The sequence below is a fragment of the Cajanus cajan genome, chromosome 2, assembly GCF_000230855.2.
Source record: "Cajanus cajan strain Asha chromosome 2, NIPB_CcT2T_4, whole genome shotgun sequence".
Lineage (NCBI taxonomy): Eukaryota > Viridiplantae > Streptophyta > Magnoliopsida > Fabales > Fabaceae > Cajanus > Cajanus cajan.
The window spans coordinates 65,697,759-65,718,400 of NC_138518.1; the positions used below are offsets into that span (position 1 = coordinate 65,697,759).

General features: G+C 33.9%; 3 protein-coding genes across 4 annotated transcripts; all 3 read left to right on the plus strand.

Annotated features, from left to right (window-relative positions):
- The first annotated feature begins 1,763 nt into the window (after positions 1 to 1,763).
- LOC109793843 (16S rRNA processing protein RimM family) lies at positions 1,764 to 9,068 on the plus strand. The gene is made up of 9 exons (XM_020353315.3): positions 1,764 to 2,178; positions 2,271 to 2,405; positions 3,359 to 3,469; positions 3,981 to 4,265; positions 4,705 to 4,904; positions 5,845 to 6,103; positions 6,531 to 6,641; positions 7,199 to 7,390; positions 8,481 to 9,068. Exons 1-9 carry the CDS (start codon positions 1,825 to 1,827, stop codon positions 8,826 to 8,828), a joined length of 1,995 nt encoding a protein of 664 aa, XP_020208904.1. The 5' UTR covers positions 1,764 to 1,824; the 3' UTR covers positions 8,829 to 9,068.
- Positions 9,069 to 9,530: 462 nt separating this feature from the next.
- LOC109794344 (complex 1 protein, LYR family protein) lies at positions 9,531 to 12,846 on the plus strand. 2 transcript variants are annotated; one of them, XM_083068733.1, is made up of 3 exons: positions 9,531 to 9,687; positions 10,749 to 10,998; positions 12,424 to 12,846. In XM_083068733.1, exons 2-3 carry the CDS (start codon positions 10,780 to 10,782, stop codon positions 12,535 to 12,537), a joined length of 333 nt encoding a protein of 110 aa, XP_082924859.1. In that variant the 5' UTR covers positions 9,531 to 9,687; positions 10,749 to 10,779; the 3' UTR covers positions 12,538 to 12,846. The 2 variants fall into 2 exon arrangements, with proteins under 2 accessions (XP_082924859.1, XP_082924860.1); XM_083068734.1 differs by having other exon boundaries at positions 9,555 to 9,687; positions 10,705 to 10,998.
- Positions 12,847 to 13,959: 1,113 nt separating this feature from the next.
- On the plus strand, positions 13,960 to 15,443 carry LOC109794345 (membrane protein PM19L). Its single transcript, XM_020353798.3, has 4 exons — positions 13,960 to 14,421; positions 14,633 to 14,852; positions 14,949 to 14,994; positions 15,075 to 15,443. The coding sequence occupies exons 1-4, from the start codon at positions 14,295 to 14,297 to the stop codon at positions 15,162 to 15,164; spliced, it is 483 nt and encodes a 160-aa protein (XP_020209387.1). The 5' UTR covers positions 13,960 to 14,294; the 3' UTR covers positions 15,165 to 15,443.
- The last annotated feature ends 5,199 nt before the right edge of the window (positions 15,444 to 20,642 follow it).

Consider the following 20,642-nt stretch of genomic DNA (forward strand, 5'->3'; position numbering starts at 1 on the left):
TAAATACATGGAAATAGTGTATAATTACAAACAGTTTCAAAGATAAAACCTTCATATATTTTTTTTATCACTTATTAATTATTATTATGCAATTTTTATAAAAAAGTTAAACTTGTCAAAATAATGTGTACACCAAAATAAGAAATCATGTTTATATATGTATGGATTTAAAAAAAAAAAAAAAAAAAGAGAGAGAGAGGCATGTAATTTTCCCTTGTTTTTTTTTATTATTTAGATTTTCCCTTGTTTTAAATAAGTTGAGTGAAGATTAGGCTAAACTAGTAATAAAAACTGAAGATGATAATCAAAATAATAAATAAAAAAAAAGCACTAGATACAAAAGCATAATTTGTGAAATTAATTGGTTAAAATATATAATTTAATTTAATGTTATTAAAGTAAATTGCACTTTTTTTTAATGAAAGATACAAATATTTATTATCCTCACTTCATATATTAAAATATAGAATAATTATATTTTTATTTCTGTAAGATATAAGTATTATATTATCATTTTCATTTTTCATTAAAATATATAATTTAAAATATTTAACTAACATTCTAAAAAATATTCACTGTAATATCTTAAAATATACTTCTGATTAAAATTTATGTCAAAATATTTTTTGTTTATCATCTTTTATTCACTTTATAAAAATTATAAAATATAAAAATAAATTAGGAAATTTATTAATAAAATAAACTATACGTAGGTCAATTTACACACACATATATATATATATTAAATTTTGTAATAATTACATTTTATTTTATTATATATTTGTAATATAAAAATATTTTAAAAATTATATGTTTAATATACGTATTTTATTAAATATGTTAAATAATATTTTACCAAATAAAAAATATGTTAAATAATATTTTATCAAAAAAATATCATTTTAGTTAGATATTTCTTAAATGTTTTATCTTTTTGAGTTCCAAAAAAATAAACTTATATATTGCCATAATTTAATTTATAATTACTATTATATAATAACAAATTATTTCATTTAAATATTTATAAAATATCACATTAACTACATTAATTAAATACTATATTGTCTGATTTTATTATACTTATATATATAATTTTTTATTTTGATAAATTTAAAATATTCTAATAATTAAAATATTTATTTTAAATATATAATTAATTATAAAAAAATCATAAGAATTCTTAAAATAATAATTATGTAAATCATGAGATAATTTTTTTTCACCAAAAAATAAAATGTTGAAGTATAATATTGTATATGTTAAAAAAGAAAAATATTTATTTTAATACAATAAGGAATGACAGTGTAATATTTACATATGAGAATTCTCATATTAAAATTTTCTTGTAAAAGATATTTTGGTAATATTATTTTTAACAAAAAATTTTAAAAAATAAATAATGTTATATATTAAAATTTGTTGAAAGAGAGGAATGTAACTTATAATATAAGAGAAGAGAATAGTAAAACATTCTTATCTCATAGAAGATATGATATTGTATTTCTCATAAAGAAGAGTATAATTTGCTCTAAAATTAATAATTAATAAATATTCTAATTTCGTAAAATGTTGGTATTTTGATATACCCGTCCAAAACTTTCACATCTTTCAAAAATTTAGCTCATTGGTTATTTATTTATAAATATTTTTTCTTCTTAACTTATTATTCACACAAAAAAAGTAAATAAAGTGTTAATTAAAAAGAGTTTGTGTTTCATTTTCAATTCATAAGAAAATATCAGAGGGAAAAACAGAGGTGAAGCAAGATAATAAAAGGAAGAGTTTATCGTTTGATATTTTGTTGTTAGAGGCTTAGAGCACAAAATGCAGATACAGGCACCGCTCCATGCTCTCCAACGCCCGTTTCAGCCACCACTTTCTCTTCAATTCCATTCCAAACCTTCTTTTCCAACTCCAACCAAACACGTCCCTTATCCTCTGCACTCCCATACCACCACTTCTGACAATTCCTTCATCCATTTTTCACGCCTTTTGCATTCAGTTAAGTTTCGTTCCGTTGCGGCGGTTGCAGCAGCCGACGAGGTTGTTATCGACGACGGCGACACCACCGACGAACCGGGCTTCGTCAACATTGGCTACATATCCAGTGTTCACGGTGTCCAGGGCGAGATTCGCGTCAAGCCAACCACCGATTTTCCTCAACTGCGCTTTTCCACTGTACTATTTGTTTTCCATTTTTTTTTTTTTTTTTTTATATTTGTGTTTGTTTGTGGATATTCAATTGGCTAAGTAACTTGCTTGTTGACTAGCCTGGGAGAAGATGGTTGAAGAGCAAGGTTTTGGGTGGAGACACCATTCAACAAGTTGAGCTGGAGGAAGGTAGAGAGCACCCTGGACTCAAGAGTTGGATACTCAAATTCAGAGGAATTGACACAGTGGACCAGGTTTTTCAATACCTCTTAGCTCCTACCCTGTCTAATATTATAGTTTTAGTTTTATTCCACCCTATTTTATTCATGTATGGACAGTATTATTTAATTGAAGATGTTGCAATATTTTTAGAGTTTAATTTCTATGCATTGCCTATGTAAAATTGACAACCAATAAAATTATCATCAACTTTTAACTAGTAGTTATTATAAAAGTGAATAAACTTACCATTCTGGACATAACAATTTGTTTTTTTTTTATCTTATAAGTCATACCAATAGTGATTTCTGATTAGTTGATACATTGGCAGTATATCACCAATAAACACATAAGTTAATGTGATTGGATGATGGTGTAAAAATACTCTACACTGTTAGTTCATATTCATACACTATTTACTCATTTTTAACCAGTTTATTTTCTTTCTCTTCCATGTTTGGTGCTTCTTTAACTTGGATGAATAAAGTGAGTGTTGATTGTTACTTGTAAGGATGTGTTTGGTAAACAACTTATAATGTAGTGCTTGTTCAATGAGTTCTTAGCATGAGAGCTTATGTCATAAATTTAACCGTGAATGTTATTAGAATAAGTTAAAAAGAGCTTATTTTGATAAGTCTAGCTTATTGAAAATAAACTGAAAAGAACCTATATAGGAGACATAACTCAAGCTATTTTTATGAGCCCAAATAAGCTCTATGTATGCTCTTCCAGATGTCCCCTATGTCAATATATGTTAATTCAAGAAAAAAGGAAGCACCTTGGTGAATTATCTTTTGATTAATCATATTTCTAAGTCAGTTTGATCCCACAATGCCTAACAGAAATGTTACACTTTGCCACTCGCCTTTATTTATTCCTCCTAGAAAGGGATCTGGCACTCGTGGTTGCAACTAGAAGCCTCAAATTTCCTACTTTGATCATATAATATGCATGGTTTTTGGCCTTTGCTAATCAATACATCATGCAGGCTAAGATGCTTATTGGCGCTACCTTGCTTGTGACAAAAGAAGACAGGCCGGAATTAGAGGAGGGTGAATTTTACACACATGATCTGATAGGGATGAGAGTTTTTATGAAGGTTTGTTCTAATCACAAATGTTGTGTATATATAAAGACGAATCACTTTCTCCTCTCCTTATTTATTATTTAAATTTTTGCTAAAATATTATCTATTAATAAAACAAAATTATCACTTCTATATTCATCAGCTGTTTTTTTGTTATATTTTGAGGTCTGTCATTAACTTGGTGTTTCTCACTGGTGTGCTATCAAGACAGAAAATCCATCTGTTTGCCATATAATTTATAGCCTTTCATAAAACAGGATTATTCTTTTTCTATTAAGTTCTTATCCAGAAACATATCGGGCTGCTAGCTGTCCATGTGTGTACCAAGGATTCGGAAAATGAAATGCCAAGTGCTAATATTGTGATAAAAATGTAAAAAGGCTATTATAAATAACCTAAATATTTTGTTATATTAATTTGAATGAGCTTTGAATTTTTTACTTTGGTATTTTTGTCACCTTATTGTGAGTTTTTAATTCTCAATGCAACTTTTGAAGGTGTTGACCATGCTTGTTCCTATCAGGAAAATGGAAAACTTGTTGGAACTGTTGTGAATGTTTTCAATAGTGGAGCAAATGACCTACTACAAATTGTACTTGATTCATCTTTTGATATGCTTGATAAAAGTGGCAAGTCAAGGTCGACAGAAATAGACGCATCTAGTCAGCTTGTTTTGGTACCTTTTGTTGAAGCCATTGTTCCAGACGTTGATATGAAAAGAAGAGAAATGCATATTACACCGCCCAAGGGACTCCTAGAAGTAAATTTACGATTTGATGAGAGGTCGAAAAAAGAAAGGCGCCAGCTTGTGAGACATACTTCCTGAATACTAATTTGTTACTTTTAGGAGTTTTTATTGTCACTGGATATCTTTAAATTTTTGTGATTATTCCTAATGCCATGTTACATTTCTCAGTCTCTACCTGGTGAATTGAGGCATAATTGTAACTCCCACACACACAAAAAAAACTCGGAACTCAATTATCTGTAATTTAGATATGATTCTTAGTACTTTTTTCTTTCCATTTGTTTGAAAATCATGCTGGCAGATTGGCATTATTCCAACCCAAGTGTAATATTGATTTTCATAAGGTGGCATTCTGCTTTACATTTCAATATTTGTTCTTGTATTATTTGGATTCTAAATTGCCTTTTATGGATTAGTTTCTTTTTCGTGATATTAATATTTGACTCGGTGCTCTTTGCCGTGGATAATTGGTTCTGGGCAATTCACTTATTGGTGTCAGGAATGGAAAGAAAGGAAAAAGTTTCAAAAGCGTCTCATAGCAGCAAAAAAGAAACTCTGTGAAATGGAGCAACAACATGTATTTCATGGATTTCAATATGGAGAGAAAGATCAGTGGAGCTTGCTCAGTAATCAGATTGTTGGCTTAAACTCCAAATTGCTCCAGGAGGCTTTACAAAGTCTTGAACAGCCAGCAAAGAGGCAAGTTAATATAACAACAATGAAAGCTTGTTTCCACTAAGTGGGCTCAGCTGCATAAGTTGAACAATGCTGTTGTGTACTATCCAAAACCAATTCTTATTTCTTCAGCTATGCCATTTAATTTTAGATCCTTGTTAATGGTTTCACAGAGAATCTTTCTTGGTCTACCTCTGATTCTAATTATTAGGCTAACCTCCATTTGATATTGGAGGCTTGGTTAGTCTTTTTCACACATGTCCAAACCATCTTAGAGACTTAGACACAATTCTACCAAATTTTTTCTTTAATTAATGTTACTCCAACTTACTTTCAATTTTAAACTGAAGTTATTTTAAGTCTTGACACCCTCATCCACCACCCCCACAACAAGAAAAAAGAGAAATTATTGTAGTTAATATATAACCCAATGTCATTGGTGGTTGAATTACTGGTTTTGGACATCAGTACCCATCCCTATTTATACTAAAATGTTAGGACATATTAGCATCTTCTAATTTAATTATTCACTATGTTGTTTTTTAGCTTTATTTAATTATCATTAATTTTTTAAGTCACTTTGTAGGTCCCTATAGTTTTACTAAATTCTTAACTACGTTCTTATTGTTTAAAAGTTTTTAACAAAGCCATTACCTCCTTAAAGATTTTTAAATCAGTCCTTACTAATTAATGATTTAATGGTTGTTAAGACTCGATAATTTTTTGCCAAATTATAGTAATTTATTTGAATTTTTAGATAAAGTATAGGATATATTTGACAAATACCACAGTTGAATTAGTTCAAATACATTATTTTGAACTAATTCAATAAATAGGTTACATTACTTTTTCTGTCACCACTTCCCATCCCCCCCTTTTTTTGACAAAGGAAAAATTCCTTTTATTTATCCCTGGTTTCATTTGCTGGATTTTTCATTTTTGTTTTTTTTTATTTATAAATCAGATGGAAAGTAGCTGAGTTGGTTAGTGCCATAAAAGCAAAGCTTATAAATTCTATCCAAATATCAGAGGAATCTTTCTCAAATGGAAGTGAAAACAAATTGGTTAGAGATATGCAAGAGAAGGGACTTGAGCTCATGTCTGAAGGCAAAATGGCTATTGTCCTTCTCTTGAACGAAAAAGAGCATCAGGGAAGCATTTGTGACTCTAACATGTTTGAAAATGAAGCAATTGACACTTCGGTACTTCACATGCTTCAAAAGGTACTATGTGATGGTGAAAATTTTGTAAAGGTTATAAATTTGTGTTTTTATATTATTTACTTTTGATAAATATCTTTCTGGTAAAGATTTATTGTTGCAAAAATCTATTTGTTCTATGAACCATCAGATGGATCTGATCTTATGTCTTAATTTAATTACAACAGAACAATAACCTCTTCAACAAATACTCGAAGAGATCAGAAAAACATCATCAGTTAATGTTCTGTTCTTCTTGTTCATTTCATTTCCATTATTTCACCGAAAATGTATTATCTTCTATCATATGTTTCTTCCTTTTCTACCTTGATGATATAAGTAAAGCTCATTTGTGAGGTATTATCTGATCTAAGATTCTAAGTACCTTGGAGACTTGGAGTGACTATACTGAATAGTTTTTCATCGTCTAACGAATTTGCATCTTATGCAGGTCAAAGATCATGTGTCTGAGCCTTTAATTCTGGTTTCATCAAGCAAACAAATTCAGTCTTTAAGAAATCTGTTTACAAGCAACAATTACTTCACATTTGACTCTGAAAAGGTTCACATCACACCAAGGATCTCCTTTTATATTGTGTATTATCTCAGTCAGATATATACTAAAGTTTGTCACCGTTGCATATCTCTTGTTCTATCCCAAATCACCTATACTTGATGTTCAGAAATTTTGGTTGAAAGAACAGGTTCATATGACTTTAATGTCCAAATTACCTTGGCTTTCGTCATGAAATTATACTTTACCTTTTACTTCTTGACCTAATACTGTTTTGTCTTGTCTTGTCTCATTGTCAACATTTTATTACGAGGAATATGTCATCCAGTCATATTGGTTAGTCTGGGGAAGTGTAAAGGATGGAATATTGTTTGGTCATTGCTTAGAAACAGATATTGCAGTAATCTTTAACTTATGTTATTTACCTGTAAAGATATCATTATGTCTATCTTACACTGTAGAAGTGAATTGATGGTATCTGCAAGCATCAACATCAACAAAATAACATTTGCCTTTTTATTTTAAAATATAATTCTGGTGCCTAGCACTTCTCATGCTTGTGTAATTGGCTTCTTGCATGATTTCATGTTTTAACCCTCTTTCAGGTATGGTTTTTGGAGGAAGAGAAGCTGCCAGTAGTTAGCAGTTTGCCCGAGGGACAGAACAAATATAAGATTTTAATGAAATCACCTTGGGAAATACTCCAATCTCCTGTTGGATCTGGAGGACTTATTAGCTTGTTTTCAAAACATAGCATTGCAGATAATCTTATTGACATGGGTGTAGAGTACATTGAGGTTAGATTTTTTTTTTTCCTTCTCTTTATTTTGAGATTGATTAGATGATTTTTGTTAGGTTTTTTAGTCGCTGATTCGATGCATCTACTTTTACTGGTTGACTCATTATTGCAGTTTCTAGGACTTCACACCTATAGCCAAATATTCTCTGATTTTTCCTCTGTCTGAGTTGTCCTACATTGTAGCCTTTGATGTACAGTTATCATGGTCAAGGTCAAATTTTTTCTTAAGTAGTTTTTTGACTCTGAAGCACAAAATTTTTCAGGACTCTGTTTTAAATAATAGTAATAATAGTAATATAAGGAAATATGTGAAGATGCATAGTGATTATTACCTTTTGCAAAATATGGTAAATCATTCTATGATGAACGAAAGCAAAACTCTGCTATATGATATGTGGATCTTCTAGTGGCAGCATATTCTTTTATGCTACTGTTCTCTTGTTCAAGTTTACAACCAAGTTTATGTATGAAATCAAAGGAGGTTAGAGATGTTTATATTCTAAGACACAAGCCTTAGGAACATGTCTTTCAGTGCGTATGAGAAGGAATTTGAGGTTTGTTGACGAATTGGAGAATTTTATTGCATATGATTTTAATTTTAATTTTTTCTCTTTCTCTTGTACTTATTTTTTCTCTTTAGTGACAAGTGCTAGAGAGATTTTCCCACTTACTCATGCCCTGTTTTTCTGTCTGATTATTCTGCATGTGTCATAGATAGAAATATAAAATTTTTAAAAAGAAGTTTGAGAAATTACATCTCAACTTTCTCAGGTGGGTGAGGTTTTTATTTTTTTAAAAGGTGTTCCATTTCTATTTATTTGCAAGCTTTCTGTGCCAGACATATAGACATGCTTCTGTTTGTTTTTTTTTTTTTTTTTCAAATAGGAAATATTTGAGGCTCTAGAGATCCTATCATTTCTTGCTAGAATACTGTGCCAAAATACTGAATTAAAATTAAACATCTAGCAATTTGTTCGGGATTTTCTGTGGTTTAGAAGATTTTGCATTTATTCTCCATTGCTTTTTTTTTCTTCTCATAAGGTAATCCTTTTATGTGCTTTCCCTGATTGTGCTATACATTGTTGCAGTTATGCTGCCCAAGTGAAAAGATTGCTGGTGGAAACTCACTACTTCTTGGGTTGATTAATTCACGGGAAGCCACAATTGGGGTACAAATTTCACCTAAAATAGCCGAGTCGGAAATTTTTTTTGACATGATATTGTCGATGGATTTTGTAAAGAAGTTAAGTAATCAGAGCAACAAACTCCAATTTGATGCAATCCCAAAGGTACATTCCTTTGTTGAGAAAGTTGACAAAGAATGGGTTACTGTCACCTCGTCCAGCCCCAATTCATATGAGCTCTCTAGTAGTATATATAGTTCCTTAAACGCATGTTCATTGGACAAGGTTTGTATAGTGGAGGTTAGAGAATAATCCAATAAATTATATTGATTTAGTGATGAGATTAGATAGTACTTCAGATACTCATGTAAAAGCGGGAAAGGAATTACAAAAGCTCAAAAAGAAAAAATGGTGGGAATATATATGATGATCGTGTATGATATTCCTGGAGTTTTTTATGTACACACGAGATTCAACCATATTTTATGAATGAGATTTACCGGTTGTGCTGGATAGATTTTCAGTCATTGACCGCGTATTTTTCCTGTCAAATACATGCTTTTTTTAATTAGTTTTTTTTTTTTTTATTATTGGTGATAAAGTAGAGAGTCAATTTATTATATATCAGTTAGGTCGAGGTATTTCGTATTTTTATTAAAAATAAAATAAAAATAAAAATTAAATAATAAAAATATATTAATTTAACTGATATTATAATTAATTTATTAGTTTTAAGTTTTTTAAAATAAAATGGTATAATGGTCAACAATATGGAGATTAAGATAATTATTAAAAATAGTATCATATTTATATATTAGTATATATATAATTTTATTTTATTTTTATATTTTTCTCTTAAAATATATGTTAATATGAAAAATTAAAAAGATATAAACATCTAAAATGAAAAGTGGAGACGAATGAAAGGTATATTTTTTCATACACCGTTGATTAATTACTCTAATTTTAACCTACAATCACAAAAAAAATATCAAAATCCGGAGTTATTTATTTGAAGAAGTTATAAAATTGGGGATTAAAGATTATACGTACCGAAAGGTGTAGTTGGGTGCAGCTTAGTCATTTTATTCTTGCCTTTGACATAACCCCTCCTTTGCGACGCTAACGCAATAAGCAGCGCTTCGATTTGAGCCTCAGCGAAAGAAAGGAAGTAAGCAGCGCTGATTTTATTTTAGTCTTCAGATATCGTTCCTTTGCTTGCACTACTTCAGCGGCCAAATTCAATCAACTTTTTTTTTTTCTACATTTTCATAGTTGCAAAATATCGTTATTTGGTTATTTGTTAATACGATCTGATTTCTACTTCCAAACACTAGAAACCCCTCTGTTATTTTATCGTTTTCTTCAGTCTTTTTCTGTTTATTTTGCTAACTGCCCACGAGATACTGGTGTTTATCACGACATTTTATTTTTTCAGTATGATTGGTTTTGCCCACTAACTGTTTGATGTAGGTTCTAAACAAGGAGGGCGGCAAATTGTGATTCATGGGGCCCATTCATTTTTATTATTGAAATGTTCACAACAAATTCTTTTGACATACCCACTTGCGTTCGTTCTCAGTAGTTTGTTAGACCACATACATGACACAATATAGCATATAGAGTTAATAATAACTTATCAAATTTCCCATTATTATTTTCACTGTTCAGATGTTGAGGGAATTCATCTAAAATTTGAATGATCACAGCTTCCTTTAGCACAATAAGTCAAGCTGTTTTGAACTAGTTGCATCATTTGTAAAATATTTTCTTAGATGCAATAATTTGTGTAAGCTCATGTTATAATGCATAAATATGGGATACTTCTTTTCTGCATGCCTTTTGCGATTTTCCAATGAATAAAATAGCTGTAGCATAAACTTGAATTAATGTTTTGCATCTGATTGATATTGACTGTTATTTGAATTAGGAACTCAATCAAACCCTGAGATTGATCCTAGTTTGTACTTACATTATGTTAGTATTGGAATCAAATATGAAAAGGAATTGAAGATCCCCATTCTGTACAACTGTATATTTTTTTTTTTTCTTTTTTTTTTATTTATCTTTTCACCTTCTTAGGATGAAATTTTACACTTACTTTGTTCTCTCCAGGTGTATTTCTTTCTCTTATACTTCCCTCTCCCCTAATTTTTTAGGTTTCTAATTTTTATTTTTCTGCTAACAGGATTCCTAAAATTATTTATATTTCAAATGTGTCATCCTATGTAGGAAAGTAGATTGTCAATATTGATAGGAACAAATGAGATCTGACGCCTTTGAAACAGCTAAGATTTATCGCCTTCTTCTCAAGGCAGTCAAGAAACATATTGGGAAGGAAGAGAACAAGAGACATTTTATAGAATTTGTAACCTCAGAGTTCCGCAACAACCAAAATTTGTCTGATGGTGTGGCAGTCCAACAGAAAATAAAGCTTGCTCGTGATTATACTTATCTTCTCAACAGTGTACACCATCACAAGGTATTACTCTGTTGCAATTTCCTTCAAGGTTCAAATAGTCATTTGTTTATGCCTGTGGGTAAGAATTTTGATTGAACAGTTATTATTGATCATTGAGATTTACGTAAACTTGTTTAGTTAAAAACTTAAAAAAAGGTGTCAACACTCATCTGCTTTAGTTAAGGTATTTATATGAGAAATGTTGGGAACACACTCTCTAGTCTCTACTATTAACCAAAATTATTTGAAGTTGCAAATTTTGGTGGGTCTCACTCATCATTTAATGATTCATTCTCTCTCTTCTCTCTTAACTTTGTAGTTTTCAATAAATTTCAACTTATACTTGTGTATTAGAGAATGTTTTGCTAGCATTCTTCATATGTACATTGTTAAATGAAAATAAGAGGCACAGAAGAGGATCTGGTTTTTGACTAGTGATCAGCATCACTATGGTGTGTCTGAACCAGGAGAAGTCATCTGTAGATTTGTCTCACCATTGATATCGTATTGTTCTTGACTTATTTTGATGCCTGTAAACATGGTTGGTAAAAATGAGTGTCAACTCGTAAAATCATGTACACTTGTGTGTCTGCATTCATGAACCTGTTTAAGAAGTAAGCAAACTCAATTTTTAGTAGGCTTGAGTAAACTTGAGCGAACACTCATAGACTTCTCTAAACTTGCCAGTTCAGTTGGGCGGAATTTTTTTTGTCCAAAACGGACCTGTGGAGGGGTATTTTTGAGTCCCATTATTTTTTCAGAACAGAGAACTAGGGCTTCTCTTATGTTCTCTTGCAATCAAACTCCCGATTTTTGTTCTTACCTGTCTGTTCACTCTTGCAATCAAACTTATCTTCTCCTCCTTTCCATCATCTTGCTCGCATTTCAATTCTGTGGTGTACTGGTCTGCTTTGTTTTTATTTCATTTTTGCCTTCTCTCTCATGATATACTCTACTATTGTATCGAGAATATACACTGATTTGGGGCACTGAATAGTTGTATGCTTGTATTACTGTGTTTGTATACACTGATATCTGATTTTTTTTGTTATTTAATTAACAAAAAACAGTGATAATATTTTAGTTTTTTAAATGCTATCTTTTTAAAAACTTATGTTTTGTATGAATTTATGCATGATTTGATGTAGTTTGATTTTAGTTAGTATTGATGTGCTACCAAACTTTGTTACTTTGTTATTGTAGTTTGCTATTTTTCTTTATTACGAGGTTGAAATATTGAATTATTATGTTATTTAGAGGTATTTTAATATATTTTTTTATATCAAGTAAACTCTTACAAGTTATGAGTTTATGTGGAGTTTTTGAGCCTATGCAATTTACGTAAAGTCTCAAGAAAAACCTTACTTATAAATAATATATTTTCAAGAAAAACCGAGATATATCTGTCTTGCTTTTGACCATGCATCATTATTGACAATTTTGCAGGATTTACTTTTCTCATACAATATTGCCGTGGATAGATCAGATGAAGTAAGAAGGACTCTTGGAAAATCTGCTTCAAGTGTTGGTCTTCGGCTTCCTGAGGTCTATCAGCCATAATGATTGGAAGTGTTAATTTTTACATGCACGGAGCATGCCTTTGTAGTTTGTATTACTGCAGAGAAGGGGAAACCAAATTGAAGCTTACCTTAGTTTTCCTTCATTATTGGTAATTACCATCCCAGCAGATTTTGTTTGGGTGACTGTTTCTTCTGAATGAAAAAATGGTTTCATAGCTATTTATCCAGAACAAAGAAACTAAGAAGAAAAAGAGGGGTGAGAAATTGAGAATCAGAGTTGATGAATAAATTATATCATTCACGCAGTTGTTCATTTATTTCTAATAAATAAATCCTATTATCTGAGTGATGATAGATATCCTTTCAAATTAAGCATATGCCTTTCCAGGTTTCTTCACGGAAATTAACTCCTTGCTCTTCTAGCCCGTTTATCTTCGTTGAGGTACAATGTGGTTGCTGGGAGTAAATTTGAGTTTTACTTTTACTGATTTTGATAGCACAATACTTTTCAGTGAAAAAGTGGTTGTAAATATATAACTTGGAAAAGTTTATTTAAACAGAATTTTTATAACCTTTATTTATGCTTGAAGAGTTGAACATTGAGGCCCCAATGTTTGGGCTTGATTTTGTTATTTTGAACATTTAATTTATTTTTTAAAATACATTTTATTGCTTTCAGAAAATTGTGAAAAATAAGTTTTCATAAACTAAATAAATTTAAACATGTATGGTTGACGAACTTGTAAGAAATATTGATGAGCATCTTTTTCTTTGGAGATCCCTTTTGAAGAAGAATGGAATATATTCTTGCGTAATAATCTCTTGAACGTTGGATTGTCAAAAACCAGCGTAATTAATTGATACATTGAAGATAAAGAAGTATAACGTGGGAAATTACAGCATGAGTCAATTTAATATTAATATAAATTTATAAATTTGGACACTATGTATAAAATTTTAAAATAATAACGGATGATTTGCAATATATTTGAAAACAATTCGTATTAAATCAATATATCATGATTTTATGTAAAATGTATAGCCTCGAGAAGCTTTTTTTACTGATCACTAATTATTAAAAAAAAAAGTGTTTTAAGCATTGATAGTATAGTTTAATTATTACTAACAAAATATAAAATATAAGAAATTTATTTAGTTAGCTCAATGTATTTTAAACAATAAAATATAAATAAATTAATTAAAAAAAACTTAAACTAATTTTTAGAATTTTCTTATTTTTATTTCTGATTTCTTTTTTGGCTTAGTAACAACTGTTTTAATAAAAACGAAAGGCTGTTTAGTGTATAAGAAACCAAATAATAAATAGTCGTTATTATTAAATTAATTAGAAACAGTGTAAGATTTTTTAAGGCGGATTGGGGCCAGTGTTGTGAATGAGAAGAGTCCAGGAGAGGCAAAGAATATGACTTCTCACGGAGAACAAACAATTGCCAACTCCTAAGATGTTGCCTGTTGGGAAGGTATTACAGTTAAAAAAACCTTAAAAATAAGAAGCAAGTAAGAATCAGGCATATTTGTATGTGAAGTGAGAAGCATCATCTTTACAGGCATGCAGAACTTTTGAGCTAACTAGCAGCCTTGTCAAGAAAAGAACCCCAAACTTCGTTTTATCCATTTCTCAAATATATAAGAACACTCATTTGCACAAAACATATGCATCTCCTGGTAGAGCCTTTCCTTCACTAATCACGACTTTTTAGTTTCCTGAAACGCCCTAGGACTTCTCTCGATCCAGGCAGCTTTTTTTCTTATCCAAAGACATATATAGTGACACATATGGCTAATGAGCAAATGAAGCCTGTTGCCACCCTTCTTTTGGGGCTGAATTTCTGCATGTATGCCATAGTTTTGGGCATTGGTGGATGGGCCATGAATAGAGCAATAGATCATGGTTTTATCATAGGTAAGAGTTTTAAAAGTCCCTGTGTTTCCTCTCAGGTAACAACACATTCTTTGTGTTTCTCCAGCATGCTTATGTTGTTAAGAAACTATGCAATACTATGTGAAACACTAGGATCAGCCTACTGGTAGTAAAGTAGTACGTACAAAGTCTTATATTCAAACTTTGCTGTGTTCATTGTAATTTCTAATAATAAAAACTATGCACTATGCAGGTCCAGAATTAAAACTGCCAGCTCACTTTTCACCCATATTCTTCCCAATGGGAAATGCTTCCACTGGATTCTTTGTGACATTTGCTTTGCTTGCTGGAGTAGTTGGTGCTGCATCAGCAATATCAGGAATCAATCATATCCGTTCATGGACCGCTGAGAGCTTGCCATCTGCAGCCTCAGTTGCTACCATGGCTTGGACTCTTACACTCCTTGCAATGGGGTATCTTTTTCTCTACGAGCTGTATTCTTCATCCTCTCCCTAGAATAAATTATGCAGTATTGTTTTACTTACCTAACCATAATTTAATTTATGCAGCTTTGCTTGCAAAGAGATTGAGCTTCACATCCGAAATGCCCGTCTGGTAAGACAGGAAAAATTCATTTGACAACTTTCTTGTAGTATATTTTCAACTTTCAGACCTCTGAATGTCCAATTTTGCAGAAAACAATGGAGGCTTTTCTGATTATACTTTCAGCTACACAGCTTTTCTACATAGCTGCTATTCACAGTGCTGCTGCATATAGGAGATAAACTTTAAGGATGAGGGAATGTGTGTGTGTGCATGTGTTTTTGTTGTTGGCCATGAAGGATTGGATTGGTGTGCTTGTATTTTTCTCTCCCTCTCTTACTTTTTTATTCCTCTTTGATTTATTGATTTTTTCTGTCTTTCCAATCAAGACTTGTAATTAATAAAAGTCAGAGGAGAATTAGCACTGTGGTGACTTAAATGATTGGATTTGTATGAATCAAGAATATTTCATTTACAACTATTACAAGAGAATAAAGGAGAACATTATCTTTACTACTCTATTTTGCTTTTCCTCCAGCTTTCTTTGGAGTAAGTTTTAAGCGTTGATCATGGAAAACTCAAACTGCACTAAGGGTGACAAAAACCCCCAAGCTGCATCACCTTAATAAGCATTTATGAGTCTTTAAAGAACATGGGGTACAATAGAATCCAAACATTTTCACTCAAAAACCATGCAAGCAAAGTAAAACAGGTGTTGACATGGTGTTGACATGGTGTTGCACGGGGGTGTATGGCCACCCTGTTCCGAGGGTGCGTGAAAATCTCTGGGTGCACTTACAGGCATTACGGAACAATATTTCAGTACCTTGGCTATTGTTAGGTGACTTCAATGACATCTTGGCACCGTCCGAGCAGAGAGGGGGTTCCTTCTCGGTCGCGCGTGCATCTGTGTTTGCCCAGCACATGGATAATTGTGGGCTTATGAATATACCTTTGTTGGGAAGGAAGTACACTTGGCATAGGATGCATCAGGGATTCGCCTCATTACATAAACAACTAGATAGAGCCCTTAGCGACGTGCATTGGACAAGAGCCTTCCCAGAGGCCGTGGTGGAAGTTCTTTCCCGAGCTCACTCAGATCATCATCCCCTTATTCTTCGTAGCAGTGGGGGGTATATGGTCGCGCATAAAAGACCCTTTCGGTTTGAGGCAGCTTGGTGTTCACATCAAGGATATGAAGCTGTGGTCTGGAATGCTTGGCAACAGTCTTCAGGGAATATTTTGGAATCTCTGAAGTGCTGTAGACCCCTAAAATTGTCCGGGTCGGAAATAAAGCTTGAAGACTCTTGAGGACTGAAGGAAAGTCAGCCAGAAGGACTCATGGAAGGCCCTAGGAGGATTCTCTGTAGGTCTAGAGGTCTTGTAATAGCTCAAAATAAGGAAGTGGAGGGAATGAAGCCCAATACGGCCTCCCAAAAGTTCAGTACGGCCGTATTGAACATTTTGAACTACAATACGGCCGCACTGAACTCAATACGGCCGTATTGAGGTTTCTTGAACTTCAATACGGCCGCACTGAACTCAATACGGCTGTATTGAGGTTTCTTGAACTTCAATACGGCCGTACTGAATTCAATACGGCCGTATTGTAGTTCAAAAACTCAATACGGGCCGTATTGACCCCCAGAGGCCGTACTGCGCCTCATCCCTATAAATATGACGTCAATTGGACGTCATTGGACACTTTTACACTGAGTTTTAACCCTCTTCTTGAGTATTCTGGGTTTTTTTGAGCAGTGCTCTGCCTAGAAATCACTCGGAGAGTTGATCCGACAAAGTTCTCGAGTTCTGAGCTTTTTGCTTGAGTCTCGAACTGAGTCGAAGGGATATCCTCCGGATTTCCATAGTTAAAATTTTCTAGGAGGGAGCGAGCGGGCTTGTAGAGCGAGGGAACACCAAAAAGCTTCCCAGTTTTACTTGAATATAAAAGCACGCTTCAAAGGTTTCTTCTTAAGACCTTCCTTTTACTGCTTTCTGTGTGTATATTTAACTGTCATCATGTAGATAGTTAAGTTATAATTGTTTAGAATAAATAGGGGTAATTTAGTAATTTCGCACTATTATTTTTAGAAATAATCTGTCATAGGGAACCCGAAAGGGGCGCTGTGGGGTGCTAACACCTTCCCCACGCGTAACCGACTCCCTTACCCGACTCTGGTTGTCATGGCCGAAGTCGATTTTTGAATCGATTGCCTTAAACTTCTTTTTCCAATGTTTTGAGTAAAACATTGGTGGCGACTCCATGAACCCTTCCTTTTTATGAAAACCGCTAATCCATGGAGGGTCCCGCTTGGGATTAACATGGATTGGTGAGCCTTTTAATAAAATTGCTCGTTTGACAAGGTCTCAGTTTGAGAATAAGTCATTCTAGCAATCCATATTTTTAAACAAATAAAAGAGTCCAACCATCCTTCGCGAATGCCGAAAGCCCGTTTCGGGCCGGTGGCGACAGATGGCGACTCCGCTGGGGAAGCCTCGAGAGTCAGTCCCATTTAGTGACAGATTATTTTTAACAAATAATAGTTAAAATTACTTTATTACCCCTTGTTTGTATGATAACATGCTTTATTTATATGGCTTTAATAACTGTTGTATGTTTAAATTTCCGCAATTGTTTGGAATACAAACTGTACACGAACCTTTGCACACAACAGTTCCCTCTATACCCGGGGGCATGAGTGGTAAGCCATAGGGAGTGGATGTTAGTACGGCCGGTTGTCGAATGGGTCTATAGGTGCCCGTAGACCGTTGTCGGAAAACATCACTCAAGGTGATAACCATGAACTCGAGTCCGACAGTGCGTTGGAACTTTCCATCGACTTACGACAAGAGGAATTGGGTCCCTATAATGGGGGCACCTTGGGGGCCTCAGACCGGTGAGAACAGTTAGATCCACCTTGAATATGCACCTTTCTGCAGGATACCCCTACCTCGTGATTCGCTCGTGACTGTTCGTGGATGAGTGAATTGTTTGTGTATAGGTTTATGTGATATTGTTTGTGCATTAAAAATAAACCTCGTGATAAGGTCTAAGAATAATCCCCATGCATGAAAATACCATGACATGAGAGGAAAGACCATGTGTGGAAATATAATAAAAGTGAGGAGCATGTACATCATTACCAATAAGACATCATGCATCCTCATAAACCATGCATTTTAGGTTCACCAATACCTCTTGACATGAGTAAAAGAGACCCATAATTATCGAGATTCTCCGTTGGGGAGGGATCATAAGTCAAGGAGGGTGGTAACACTCCGTTTTAAAAAGGCAGCGCCTTAAAAATGGAGGGTTATCAAGCTCATGTCAAGAGCGTATTCATTCCATAAATTAATTAGATTAAATATTCATTTTTAGAAAGTGGCTGGTCATCTCTCTGTCCTCACACGCGCGCAGAAAATCAAGAAGATGGATGCGCTGGAGGACCAAAATAAGAAACTTACAGCCGAGCTCTCGCAGCTCAAAGAACAAATGGCGCAAATGATGGAGCTCATGCGTCATCATAATGTACATGGGCCTCACCACAGTGACCATGAGTCCCATCATCATGAGGAGGAGGAGCACGAGGAAGAACCTCCACGAGCTGTACCCCTTGGGGCGGGGATCATGATTAAAGAGCCCGAGGTTTCAAAGGAACAATTCCACGCCCTAGAGGATCGGCTAAGGGCTATGGAGGGGCATGACTTCGATATTAAAGATGCCGCCGACATGTGTTTAGTGAGGGACATCCAATTCCCTCCTAAATTTAAAGTGCCGGATTTCCCAAAGTACGTGGGATCGACTTGCCCTAAGAGTCATCTCACCATGTACTATCGCAAAATGGCTGCATATGCTACCAATGAAAAGCTCTTAATTCATTGCTTTCAAGAGAGCTTGGCTGAAACCGCACTCAATTGGTATATGCAGTTGGATGGAAATCAAGTGTGCACATGGAGACAGTTGGCCGACGCATTTCTCAAGCGCTATAAATACAACATCGACCTAACACCCGATAGGTCAGATCTTCAAGCCTTGAGTAAGAAAAATGAGGAATCTTTCAAGGCGTACGCCCAACGATGGAGGGAGTTGGCGGCACAGATAGAGCCCCCGCTGTCGGATAAGGAGACGGTGTCCTTATTCATCAACTCGTTGACTGGTCCCTATTACGATAAAATGATAGGGAACACAACGACACTCTTCTCGGACATCATCACCATTGGGGAGAGAGTGGAACAAGGACTTAAAAGTGGGAAGCTGGCTAAGCCTTCTCAATCATATGAAGCTAAGAAGGCCTTCGGGAAGAAGAAAGAGGGAGGAGTCAATGCTATAACCATACCCTCGGCTACTTCCACTTCGAAGTCGGGAAGATCGCAATTCACCCCTGTGAAGAAGTTTGATAAACTTCCGACCACTTATAGCGATCTCCTGCCGAAGCTAGTAGAAGCCAAACTTATAGCTTATGTTCCACCAAGGAAGATCGACCCACCTTACCCCGATTGGTACAAGCCACAAGACAAATGTTTATACCATTCGGGGGCACCAGGGCATTCAACAGAGAACTGCCTAGCTCTCAAATACAAGGTCCAAAACCTTATTGATGCCGGGTGGGTCACCTTCGATTCGACAGCGCCCGACGTGAGCAAGAATCCTCTGCCAAAGCAGGAGTAGAGAGAAGAACAAGCCACGATAGGGCCCCTTCATATTTCTCTTTTAGGGACTCATGATCAGTACCCGAGATCATGAGAACCTTTTCATGTAAATAAGGGTTTTTGTACAGTTTTAATACATATCAATAAAGAGGCATTTTTCACACATTACTCTCTTTTTTGTTCTTTTCTCTCTTTCCTCATTAACATTAATAATTCTAAACCTAAACAGAACCAATAAAATAATTATGTCTGTAATTGTTCGCTCTGACCGGGATCCGAAGGTGAATGGGTTGAGTTGGACAGTGATGAGGAGACCATCTCTCCGGATCTGCAAAGACTGCTAGATCAAGAAGCTCGTCTACTCCGACCGTGTCAAGAGAAATTAGAGACTGTGAATTTGGGGCATGGCCGAAAGATAAAAGAGGTCAACATTAGGACCCATACCAGTGATGAAATAAGGACACATGTTTCCGCTATGATTATAATAAAATCATTCTTCATTGCTTCTTTTCTTGCTTATAATAAAATTCTAAACCACATTATTTTTAACCCTGTTTGAATAAGCATGAATGAGGTTAAAATCATCTTAATAATAATAAACCCGCATCATTTTTTATGTGGAAGTATGTGTGACAACTTGGAGCACCTTCCCTTGGCCTCGACAAGTGCCATCATGGATAAAAATAAATCCTTTAAAATAAAAGAAGCTCGGCAGAAAACCCAAAAAGGGGGATGCGCAAAAATAAGAGCAAAGAACCCGCTAGGAATCCCACGAAAGGGTGACCTAGGCAAAAATTAGGGTTGCAAAATAAACAAAAAACAAAAGAAATCCATGATGGTACCACGAGCCGAATTCAAGAAAGGTTCAAGGGAAGCTATCCAAGTTGTCGAATCACAACACGACTTTTTAACTTCATAAGTGTTTAATCAAACAAGCCTAAACACATAAGCCTACCTTGGCCATCCATTCTTACAAAAACCATTTTTGAAAAATAAATCCCCTCTAAAACACAAACTTCAGAACAAAAATATCTTTCTTTTCTTTTCTCTCTTGTCCCAAAAGATTTTAG

Bases quoted from the DNA above. Each gene is read 5' to 3' on its own strand.
- LOC109793843 (XM_020353315.3), top strand. From the start codon at position 1,825: ATGCAGATACAGGCACCGCTCCATGCTCTCCAACGCCCGTTTCAGCCA. The intron at 2,406-3,358 runs GTTTTTCAATAC...TACATCATGCAG, and splicing joins GAATTGACACAGTGGACCAG to GCTAAGATGCTTATTGGCGC. The intron at 6,642-7,198 runs GTTCACATCACA...ACCCTCTTTCAG, and splicing joins TCACATTTGACTCTGAAAAG to GTATGGTTTTTGGAGGAAGA.
- LOC109794344 (XM_083068733.1), top strand. From the start codon at position 10,780: ATGAGATCTGACGCCTTTGAAACAGCTAAGATTTATCGCCTTCTTCTC. The intron at 10,999-12,423 runs GTATTACTCTGT...ACAATTTTGCAG, and splicing joins ACAGTGTACACCATCACAAG to GATTTACTTTTCTCATACAA.
- LOC109794345 (XM_020353798.3), top strand. From the start codon at position 14,295: ATGGCTAATGAGCAAATGAAGCCTGTTGCCACCCTTCTTTTGGGGCTG. The intron at 14,853-14,948 runs GTATCTTTTTCT...TAATTTATGCAG, and splicing joins CTTACACTCCTTGCAATGGG to CTTTGCTTGCAAAGAGATTG. The intron at 14,995-15,074 runs GTAAGACAGGAA...CCAATTTTGCAG, and splicing joins ACATCCGAAATGCCCGTCTG to AAAACAATGGAGGCTTTTCT.